The following is a 12,035-nucleotide window of genomic DNA, read 5'->3' as shown; positions in this document are numbered from 1 at the left end:
AATGGTTCAAGTCTATTAAAGTAAGAAAATCCTAATGGTGTCCCTCTTTTCAATAAATATGCATTTCTATACTATGGATCTCCTATCCCACATTTGATGAATTATGCAATTAAAAACAATAATCAGAGAGAAAATATTGGAAATGAATCCCATGGTATAGAAGTGATAATATCGATATTTGACTTAATATCATGTTGTTGATGAAAATTTCGTTTTAAATTTTGGAACTTGTTTGTTTCACTGGAATTAACATTATTTTTCGGCATGCACTCTACGTTGAGAATTTTGGACGCCTTTATTAGGCGGAATTTTGGTTGTCTTATATGTTTATATGAGAAATGTCATCTTCTTTATTTAATTATTGCGGAATGAAGTAAATAATGAGCATTCAACGCGTGTTCAAGCTAAACGTTATTTCCTTCTCATTTGTTTAAGCTTCATTCGTTATCCTTAACTCTTCATTCTTTATTTCCGCTCTTTCTAGGGTGTTATCGGGATGTGGAACCATATATTTTTAACTGAAAGTCATGCATTCCAAAATCAGACAAAAAAAATACAACATGACATAGGTCTATAGCTGTAAGAGTTATTGTCTGTCCATCTTGGTTTCGACCGTTTCTCGTGGCACAGATTAGGTAGTCATGACGAGATATGTATAGTGCATACCTTCATTTTTTCTTAAAAAATTTCTTCGGGTCGACTCATGTTGATCAAGAACTTGTCTTCATTTCTTTATAATCTCTTTATTTTGCTCCTAGTGAGATAGTCCCTCATTTATTGGATGCCATCTCCTAGCAATCAATTTTTTTGCCATAACCTTCACTTTTATGAGTTTTCCAAATAGATCCAAATCGTCAAAACTTATTGCCAACGTGGAACTAAGGTGTTGTTTGTTTTTGAAAAGGTAAAATGTATGTAGTCCGTGGATCACATCTATAGAAAAAGAGGAGGACCACAAAAAAGATGGACCACACGTATGTAGTCTGTAAAAAGAAGACATGTTTTATAAAGTATGTAGATTGGTAAAATATATTGAAAGCACTTAAAAAAAACTTATGTGTTTACTTGTTTTTGATCAAAGGAACATTCAAAATTGCTCCTAACATGAAATATCATAATTGCCACGGTAGAAATGAAAATTCGAAATGGTGATTTGAGATTATTAAACAAAAATGAATAAAGGAATGATCGAAATGTTATAATAACATTTCCCAAGCTTATAACACAAAAATGAAATACCAAATAAGGCTCAACATATTTTGAAAAAAAATCTAAAAGATCAAAATAATCATCTTGAAAACAATTAAAAAAAATAAACCTTTAAAACCTTTCAAGAGTTGATTAAATCACCCAGGTTCCTTATTAAGTTTCAATATAATACGTTGACCATCAAATAAGGAAGGGTCAACCCTTTAAGAATAAAACGTTTCCGAAATCCAACAACCAAGATGAATCTTACTTTTTTGACACCGGTCTTGTTGTAAGTAGAATTATGTGTATTATATTTGGGCATAATAATCAATTTAGGTGATTCAACTTAATGAATGGAAAGTAAACAAGTATTTCAAAATAAATAAACCAAACTAAAGATAATATAGAAGGGTAAACATCCTTGTCAGAAATAGCTATGTTGCTCATGTATTCTCGAGGTATTGGTTGTAAAGGTATGGATGATTGATTAAATCTTTTGCATGCAAGAAAAGGTTTGTGAAAACAAAAAACATTCTAGACCAGTTAGACTATATCATGCAGTTTCTTTGCACCATAACCAATAAGCATAACAAAAGGAACCAAACTAGTAAAGAGTAGCAAGAGTTCGGTTTTTCGCTTAATCACCATGATATGCCTTGTTATACGTCTTGTGGATTGAGTTGGAAGAATCATCAAATTTGTAAACTACTTGGGCCAAGAATTCTCTAATCGTGTGCAATCGCCAAACCCATTCAAGTAGACAAATCAAGCATTATGTTGCTTACGTTTAAAATTCGCGGCATGATTAGAGAAATTGTGTTGTGGTCAACGATTAAAAAGGGTTCTTTGTAGCACGATGATGATAGGTGAAACATGATTTTTATAAAAAAAAAAAAAAAAAAAAAAAAAAAAAACTCCACTTTTTTCGATTAGATTTCTTCGGTTATGACCCCATACTTGATTTACTTTGAATTCATTAACACCACAACATCAAAATACCTTTCCAACAAGATACATGTATGTTATCAATGAAAAACAAAAACTAAAAATCACACAAAAAACAATAAAAATCTAGTTTTAAATTTTTAAAACCGAACAAGCCAAACTTAGACTATCTACACCAGACGGTGTACAAGATCTTGAATAACATAGTTTATATAAGTAAGGATGTCGAACACATAGGGAACAGAAATGTACTACCATTGTTAAATCTAATTATTAATCAACCTCAAAAAGAGAAAACAATATAAAGAAAATTTATGACAAGTGTAACTCAAATAAACAAACAAATAAACTAGCAAGTGAGAAAACTCGCAAATGCATGGATGTAACCTGCAATATAAACAAAAGTGAAGGACGGTTAAAGTGAAAAACAAAAGATAGGGACAAAACTCGTCATGTTAACCAAACCACATGGATGATTTCAATAATTTCCACTAATATTAAAAACAAATTGGTATCCTCGTTCCTATTATTACTCTTACCAGAGAAAGTTTCATCACGACAGACCATACAAGTATAAAGATCATGTAAGTTAAACTCACTATCAGTAAGATGCTATTATTAAGCTGCGTCATAAGCTAATTAAGAAGTTAAGAAGCAAAGGGTAATCGAATATATCATTCAAGTTGAACAGTGTCTAGTCAATGAGTCACATCGCATCTCAACAGAGACCAGACAGACTCGTTTAAGATTTGACCAAGAACATACGCCATTTGCTGTTTTGAGGTAAAAACTGTTTTCTTTAATTTTCTCTTTTATACGTGTTTTCAGTTCGATATAGAATTTTGCTAGTTGACTATGTAAAACGGATTCTGGAGACATTCTTCATAGCAGCTACTAGAAATCCGGCATCAGCCACAAAATTTCATATTTAATTAATAAAATAATGGCTTGACATCACAAATGAACAAATAGATAGTTCTCGTTCTAGGATGCAAGTTATTTGTTGTTTTCGATAACTTTTTTTTTATTAAATTTTTAGAACGGCATTTTGTATTTTGTTTAATGAATTGAAATAGATTCTCTTTAAGGCAATGTTTTAAAACCCGGGTTGACCCGGCCGGTTCAACCGGTTGGACCGTGACCCGGGGTAGAAGGCGGGTCAATTGAGACCGATTTTTTGTAAAAATACGAACCGGATCGAACCGGTCGGGTTTCCTCTAAACCGCGGTTCAACCGCTTATGTCGAACTGGTTAAAACCGGATTGACCCGTTTTAATAGGGTTTAGATAGTTAGAAACAAGTAGCGAACGCCAAAACAACGAACCGTTTGCGGTTTCTTCAACGTTTTCAATGTTTTTAAATATTTAAACTTTGTGGGCATTAAATTATTGATTTTATTTTTTTATGCATTATGCATGAAAGTAATAAAATATATAAAATAAAAAAAGATCATAAACCGAGTTGACCCGACGGTTCAACCGGTTGAACCGGTTGACCCGTGAACCGGTCATCATACCGGGTCAACCAAAAACCCGGGTTTTAAAACATTGCTTTAAGGAACAAAATATATGCTTTTATCTTTTTGGTTTTTAATGTTTTGTTTTCTTATGTCATTAGAGTGAAAAATAAAAAGTTCTGATGACAAATCTTTTTAAAGAACTTTATGATTATTATATTAAACTTTTATTTTGTTAAAATTATCGAAATTATTATATTTAAATTCAATGAACTTTTGTTCTTCTATAGCTTTGTAAAAAGTTAAATTTTATAATCAAATAATATTACATAACATTATTACTGAAATACATTCCACTAACCAAACATAATCTTAGTTATTATATTAATCACCTTGGTCACAACGTTCCTTTGTCATCCGTTACACCAAACAAACTTAAACTCTAAATGGTTATTACATGCTTACTTTTCACAACTTCACTTCTTAGTGAAGGATGGATTCTGAGTTATAGCGATACATATTAAATTATTATATATGACAATTATTCTTGTTTTCTCTTGTAGCCCGAATCCACTTTGATATACATAAAGCATTTAGGGAAGTCATGAGTGGTTCGAAACGAGAAAAGAAGCCAGAACAAGGCACTGAATCAACAGCAGTGGATCCAAAAATGTCTGAAAAGCCAAAGGAGACAACTGATGCTGTACCATATCACAAGCTTTTTGCCTTTGCTGACTCCACCGATTATGTACTAATGATCATAGGGACAATCACTGCAATTGGAGGTGGAATCAGTATGCCTCTCCAGACATTGTTATTTGGGGAGCTAATTGACACATTTGGAGACACTACAGATAACAAAGCCATTGTTCATGCAGTTTCCAAGGTATAAGATCATTAGATCATATCTCGATACTAATGCTCATTTCATCAAATCTTTTATTACTTGCTATGACTAAACCATTAAGTGCATTAGCTATTCTCTCATTCATAAATCGTATTCAGGTATCCCTCAAATATGTCTACTTGGCTCTGGGGTCAGGAATTGCAGCATTTTCCCGTAAGCTTACGAAAGAAACTAAGGCTAATTTTGTTACACTTTTTTTGGTGGGACAAAAATTGCAATCTTTGTCCCATTGACATCAGTTCAATGCACGTCAAATGCAAGTGTAACCGGTTTTGTCGTGTGTAACAAAAAGGGATAACAACGAGCATATGAGATTACTAGGCTTTGGAGTGTCTAAAACTCTAACCAAGAACCATATTTGTCACTTTTGTAGAGGTGCTTTGCTGGATGATCACAGGGGAGAGGCAGGCTGCACGAATCAGAAGTTTATACTTGAAAACAATACTTAGACAAGATGTGGGATTTTTTGATCAAGAAAGCAAGACTGGAGAAATAGTTGAACGTATGACTAGCGATACCGTTATTATTCAGGCGGCTATGGGAGAAAAGGTACTAAAGGAATGTTAGACTTTGAAGGTCATTTTTCCATGATGATAATGATAAGGGCATTCACGTCTTTTCCACAAACAGTAGATTGATAACTATTCTTTGTCCCAACTTGTCCCACCTTTTAGGTTGGAAAAAAACATGAAATTTTGTTAGTGTGATGCATGTCAAATGCAATACAACTTGTTATATCATGTCTTGTCTTGCGTAACAAACGGGGACAAGGTTTATATCTAATGTTTGTGATATAAGTTTTAAGAGTTAATTAATCCGTCTCATTTTTAGGTTGGAAAATTTATACAACTAACTTCAACTTTCTTTGGAGGCTTTGTGATTGCTTTTTCAAAGGGGTGGCTTCTTTCCATTGCGTTATTATCTACAATTCCTGTTCTTGTGATCTCAGCGGCCTTTATGACTGCAATAATGGCAAAGCTTACGTCTAGGGGCCAATCTTCTTATTCTGTTGGTGCAACCGTGGTTGAACAGATAGTCAGCTCTATCAGAACTGTGAGATTTTTTTTTTTTTTTTTTTTAATCTTTACTTACGTTTTTTTATTACAACATTGTACTTAATATTTTTTTCTTATTAAAATATTGTACTTTTAAAAATAGACCCAATTATAGCATTGTACTTTTTTTTTTTTTTTAATATTAGGTCATTGTACCTTTAAAATCTAGCCAATTAGAATTGTACTTCCGTTTTTTCGTATTAGGTCATAGTACACTGAAAAGCTACCTGGTTATATGTATTTTTATTTTTTTTCTTACAAGGCCATTGTACTTTGAAAAATCTACCTAATTATAACATTAGATTTTCAATTTTTTGCTTACTAGGATATTCTTTGAAAAATCTACTCAATTATAGCAATGAATATTGCTTTGTATTTGGATGACATTGCTATAAGTGGGTTGGTTTTTGAAAGTACAACGCTATAATATGATCAAATGAAAGTATATAGGATGCTATAAGAAACATGTGTGTAATAGTATTTAGCTATTTCATGCATTTAACACTCTTTAAATTTGTACTTATTATTAAGGCATTGCACTTTGAAAAGACTACCTAATTGTACTTTAAAAAACTTCATATTAAAAAGTATATTGCTATTTCTTTCATTTTTAAAAAATCTAATTTTGATAATGATCTTTTTATAAGTATAGGTTGCATCATTCACGGGGGAGAAGCAAGCCATTGCCAAGTATGACAAGTCATTAAAGAAAGCTTATATGGCTGGGGTGCAAGAGGGTCTGGTTTCCGGACTTGGTTCGGGTATATTTATGTTTTGTGTATTCGGTTGCTACTCTTTGGCCATATGGTTTGGTGGCAGATTGATTATAAAAAAAGGATACACAGGCGGACAAGTCATAAACATCATGATCGCTATCTTATTAAGCTCTTCGTAAGTACTCTTTTATATTTTCAAAATACTTCTCATGATCATATACAGACATAATTAAGGCCCATCTTTTACACACGACATAAAATGACATGATAGAACAGGTTGTACTGTGTTTGCAGACTTGGTCCTTTAACATAAAGTTCTATCTTTGGTACAATATCTTTAGTAACTTTTTAAAAACTTTTCCTCACAAAACTTTTGAATTAGTTCATTAGGGCAGGCTTCACCATGCTTGAGTGCATTTACCTCCGGAAGAGTTGCAGCTTTCAATCTATTCCAGGTGATAGATCGAAAGTCAGATATAGATCCTTACAACACCAGTGGCCGGATACTAGACGACATTCATGGTGATATCGAGCTCCGGGATATTACTTTTAGTTATCCGACTAGACCCAAGGAGCCTATTTTTGATGGATTATCTCTCACCATACCAAGCGGCACCACCATGGCTCTGGTGGGACAAAGCGGGAGTGGGAAATCAACGGTCATCAGCCTCATAGAGCGGTTTTACGACCCCCAAGGAGGAGAAGTTGCTATTGATGATTTTAATATCAAAGACTACAACCTCAAATGGTTTAGAGGGAAGATTGGTCTTGTTAGCCAAGAACCGATTTTGTTTAGTTCTACTATTAAAGATAATATTGCATACGGGAAAGATGATGCAACACTTGATGAAATCAAAGCAGCAGCTGAACTCGCCAATGCTGCCAAATTTATCGACAAATTCCCTGAGGTTGAATTTCATATATTGCTAGAAAATTAACTTAAATAGAATTAACTTTCATTATTGCATTCCAAACCTTACCTAAATGCATATAGGGACTCGATACGATGGTGGGTGATCATGGAACTCATATGTCAGGAGGACAAAAGCAAAGAATAGCCATAGCTCGGGCAATCTTGAAAGACCCAAGGATTTTACTACTAGATGAAGCTACAAGTGCTCTTGATACAAATTCTGAAAGGGTTGTTCAGGAGGCGCTTGATAGAATCATGGTTAACCGAACTACTGTTATTGTAGCCCATCGATTGAGCACTATACAAAATTCTGATGTCATCGCGCTTATTAATCATGGGAAGATTATCGAGAAAGGTCATTCTCTTATCTACCTTGTCTTTCGACATATTTTCTCGTTTCATAATTACATTTATAAAGAATCTGTTAATTTAACAAAGTACTTTAAGCCACGTCTTTTTAATCAAGCAGGTTCACATTCCGAGCTATTACAAGATCCCGAAGGTGCATACTCCCAACTTATACGATTACAAGAACTCAACAAACACTCACAAAATCATGAAAATGTTGATCAAGAATGGGCCGAGATTACCATGGCATCCGGATCACATTCAAGTCAACGCATTTCTATCTCAAAATCCGTAACTCACGAATCACCTAATCTTAATAACAGTAATCGCCACTTGGTTAACTTAGCCCCAACAGATAATCAGAAGGAACCGATACCCGACAAAAAAGCAAATTCTTCCCTTTTTCGCTTGGCTTATCTGAACAAACCCGAAATCCCGGTGATCCTACTAGGTTCCATAGCCGCTTTAATTAACGGGGCGATTTTACCTCTTTTTGGGTATCTTCTTTCGAGTATTATAAAGACTTTTTTCCAACCTGCTCATAAACTTCGAAAGGATTCAGAGTTTTGGGCGTTGATGCTTCTTGTTCTTGGTTTGGCGAGTTTAATAGCGACACCACTGAAGACGTATTTTTTTGGTGTCGCCGGGTGTAAGTTAATAAGGAGAATCCGATTAAAATGCTTCGAGAGAGTGGTTCAGATGGAGATTGGTTGGTTTGATAAGTTGGAAAATTCAAGTGGTTTGATTGGAGCAAAGTTGTCTTTGGATGCTGTATCAGTGAGAGGTTTGGTGGGGGATACACTTTCGTTACTTGTTCAGAATACCTCAACAGCTGTTTCCGGTTTAATCATTGCGTTTGTTGGAAACTGGCAGTTGGCTCTTATAATTATATTATTGTTACCTCTGATTGGACTTAATGGGTATCTTCAAGTGAAATTCATTAATGGTTTCGGTGCTGATACTAAGGTGAGATTTTTATTTTTTCCATACTTGCAACGTATTTTTATTTTTTACTCTTGCTAATGTACATTACTTCTTAGTCATAGAAATAACTACTAATATGTTTTGTAATAGGAGCATAGTTACATTTTTTTCTGAAATATTTGACCAATAATAGCAATTTACTTCATATGTTGCATATTGCTATTTATTCCTAAAAGTTAGTATATTGCTGTTGTGGTTAAGGATTGTATATAGGTTGCTATTTATGTGTAAAGAAATCCAAGTGAGTTGTTATTATGGGTTACATATTGTTATTATTGTAGTAAATAGAGTTACTAGATTACACTATTATGGGTCAAGAAATGTAACTACATTCCTACTATAGGTCAAACAAAGTGCATTGCCCATATTCATAAAAAGAGTAAGTACAATACTATTTCCTAAGATTCGTTGGCAAATAAAGTAAGGCCTTGTTTTTTTTTTTCACATGTGACACGAGGATAAATAATGTATAAAAAATATTTGAGAAAACGAAACCACATGAGGGAGAGTTTGTAAAGAGTTAGAACTAAATGGGGAATTCTTTGACTTTCTCTATAAAGTCATTCCTACAGCATTAAGTAAAAAAGCAACACACACATATATAGGTTATCGGATTAAACCATGTTTCTTTTTTTCCCAATTAATTTTTTTTGGATAAATGATGCGTATTGCGAGTCATAGTAATGTACTTGTATTTATTTGTGCATTCTACCATCATACTTTCATTTTCCTTCAACTACATCAATGTACTTACAATTTTATTTTATTAATGAACTGTACAATAGAAGATCTACTCAACTATAACATTGTATTTTCAACCTCTTATTATTACAACATTTTACTTTAAAAAAATGCCCAATCATAGTAGTGAAAATTGTTCTCTATTTGGATGACATTGCAATAAATTGTTAGATTTTTCAATATTTTTGCATCTAGCCAAAATAAAAACTAGTTGAATGAAAATTACAAATGATGGGAACTTGTATTGATTTCAGAAACTATATGAGGATGCAAGTCAAGTTGCGAGTGATGCGGTAGGAAGCATTCGAACAGTTGCTGCTTTTTGTGCAGAAGAGAAGGTGATGAAACTATATGAAAAGAAATGTGAAAAACCTCGAAAAGCAGGAATCCAACAAGGTTTAGTTAGTGGTGCTGCTTTTGGTGTGTCCATGTTCTTGATATATATAGTATATGCAACCAGCTTTTATGTTGGAGCTCGCTTTGTTGAATCCGGAAGGACTACTTTTTCTAAAGTGTTCCAGGTAGGCCGATCTTACTTGTTTTACAAAGGTTCACATCTCTTTTGTCAAATTTGAGACAAATTAGCAACTAAAATTCATTTGCTAATTTTAAGAATTTCAATCACTAATTACGTTGCTAAATGTTAGTGAGGAGTTCTATGTGATGGAAACAATATGTCGTTAACCAAAACGAATGTTTCTGTTTAAATGCCCATTTTTCTAGCAGTGATATAGTACATCAATGTTTTTTTTCTTTTTTCTTTTTGAAGGTATTTATGGGGTTGAGTATGGCAGCAATGAGTGTGTCTCAATCGGGATCATTCATTCCAGACTCTGGAAAAGCCAAGACTGCTGCAGCTTCGGTTTTTGCTCTTCTAGACCAAAAATCAAAAATCGACTATACTGACAAATCTGGAACTACATTACAAAATGTGAAGGGAGATATCGAGTTTATTCATGTTAATTTCAAGTATCCTTCTAGACCCGACATTCAAATCTTCAAAGACCTGTGTTTGACCATTCATTCTGGCCAGGTATTTTATGAAATTAACTACTGCAGATGTTCATACTCCGGCTATAATAAGGGCAATGTACCTTTCTTTTTTTACCCATAATAGCAACATACTTGTAATTCTTTGTTGATAAAAGCAATACACTCTATGTTTTACCCATAATAGCAAGATATACTAATAATTTCTACCCATAATAGCAACTTACATACATTTCATTAGCAATACAGGCACTATACTTTATTTGTCATGTACTTATGTATGTTGCTATTATGGCTAATGAAGTGTAAGTACATTGTTATTATGTATAATAAGATGTAAATGTGTTGCCATTATGGGTTAAATATTTCTTTTTATGGTAAAAGAACTTAAATACATTGCTATTACTCACAAAAAATAATTTACATTACTTATATTGTTAAATAGAGTAAAGTAAATTGCTATTTTCTACAATTTGCCTTTCTGAAAAAAAAAAGTCACCTGAGGATTTTAGTTGGTTAGCATGTTAAGTCTTTACACACTAGAGTTTTACATAGAAGTTAATAACATGAAAGCTATATATTTATAGTAAGACAAAAGTGTTTATTTTTACCCAATGTCTTAATGGGAACATGACTTAATGATCTAATAACCTGTATATTCTATATATGGTTGTTTCTTTTCGAATTAATGCATAAATAACTATTTGATAGAAAAAAGCCGAAGAAATGCAGTTTTTCCCGTTTAACTCCTAAACTTTCACAAATTTGCACTCATTCACTTTTTCCTTCCATTTCCGTAAGCGTACCACAATTTCTTAAAACGATTTTAAACATCACTTACCATGAAAAACCATTATCCTGAAAAAAAAAATGGACTAATTTGTGTTTGATTTTTAATCTTCAAGACTGTAGCTCTTGTTGGCGAAAGTGGAAGTGGAAAATCGACTGTAGTTTCTTTGCTGCAAAGGTTTTATGATGTTGATTCAGGCCAAATAACACTCGATGGAGTTGAGATCCGAAAGCTAAAAGTGAGGTGGTTAAGACAGCAGATGGGTCTAGTAAGTCAAGAGCCTGTTTTGTTTAATGACACCATCCATGCCAATATTGCATATGGGAAGGAAGGCAATGCCACAGAAACAGAAGTCATGGCAGCAACTGAATTGGCAAATGCCCACAAATTCATTAGCAGCCTACATCAGGTGATCATGTTACTTTTAATTTCATTGATACTCTACTTTTGCTAATACTGTTAATTATTGTTACATGAGAAATTTAAAACATCGTCAAGTTTTTCAGGGGTATGATACAAATGTAGGGGAAAGAGGGATCCAATTGTCGGGAGGGCAAAAACAAAGAGTGGCTATAGCAAGAGCAATCGTAAAGGCTCCTAAAATATTGTTACTAGATGAAGCCACTAGTGCTCTAGATGCTGAATCTGAGAAAGTGGTACAAGATGCACTTGACAGAGTTATTGTACACAGAACCACTGTGGTGGTGGCTCATAGGTTATCCACAATCCAAGGGGCGGATGTTATCGCAGTGGTGAAAAATGGAGTCATTGCAGAGAGAGGGACACATGAGAAACTTATCAATATCAAAGATGGTATATATGCGTCTTTAGTTGCTTTACATACTAGTGCTTCGGTTTCGTAATCATGTGCCACTGTTATTTATTCCTACTGTTATTATTGTCTTTGTGATGAAAATGGAGTCATTGCAAAGAGAGGGGAACATGAAAAACTTATCTATGTCAAGGATGGTATATATGTGTGTTTGGTTTCTTTACAAA

The 12,035-nt window shown here is 33.6% G+C and overlaps 1 protein-coding gene across 2 annotated transcripts; it reads left to right on the top strand.

The window, feature by feature from the left end:
* The first annotated feature begins 2,684 nt into the window (after nt 1-2,684).
* Nucleotides 2,685-12,035, top strand: LOC144999799 (ABC transporter B family member 11-like). Of its 2 annotated transcripts, XM_078958957.1 has the most exons (14): nt 2,685-2,720; nt 2,820-2,919; nt 4,156-4,478; nt 4,598-4,652; nt 4,873-5,048; nt 5,331-5,552; nt 6,207-6,445; nt 6,653-7,178; nt 7,265-7,538; nt 7,653-8,497; nt 9,511-9,777; nt 10,026-10,289; nt 11,152-11,445; nt 11,543-12,035. In XM_078958957.1, the coding sequence occupies exons 3-14, from the start codon at nt 4,197-4,199 to the stop codon at nt 11,897-11,899; spliced, it is 3,801 nt and encodes a 1,266-aa protein (XP_078815083.1). In that variant the 5' UTR covers nt 2,685-2,720; nt 2,820-2,919; nt 4,156-4,196; the 3' UTR covers nt 11,900-12,035. The 2 variants fall into 2 exon arrangements, with proteins under 2 accessions (XP_078815083.1, XP_078815084.1); XM_078958958.1 differs by lacking the exons at nt 2,685-2,720; nt 2,820-2,919; nt 4,598-4,652 and having other exon boundaries at nt 4,396-4,478.

This window comes from Lactuca saligna, chromosome 6 (assembly GCF_052625555.1).
Source record: "Lactuca saligna cultivar CGN05327 chromosome 6, ASM5262555v1, whole genome shotgun sequence".
In the NCBI taxonomy this organism is placed as follows: domain Eukaryota; kingdom Viridiplantae; phylum Streptophyta; class Magnoliopsida; order Asterales; family Asteraceae; genus Lactuca; species Lactuca saligna.
This window is presented reverse-complemented; position numbering and strand designations above follow the sequence as displayed.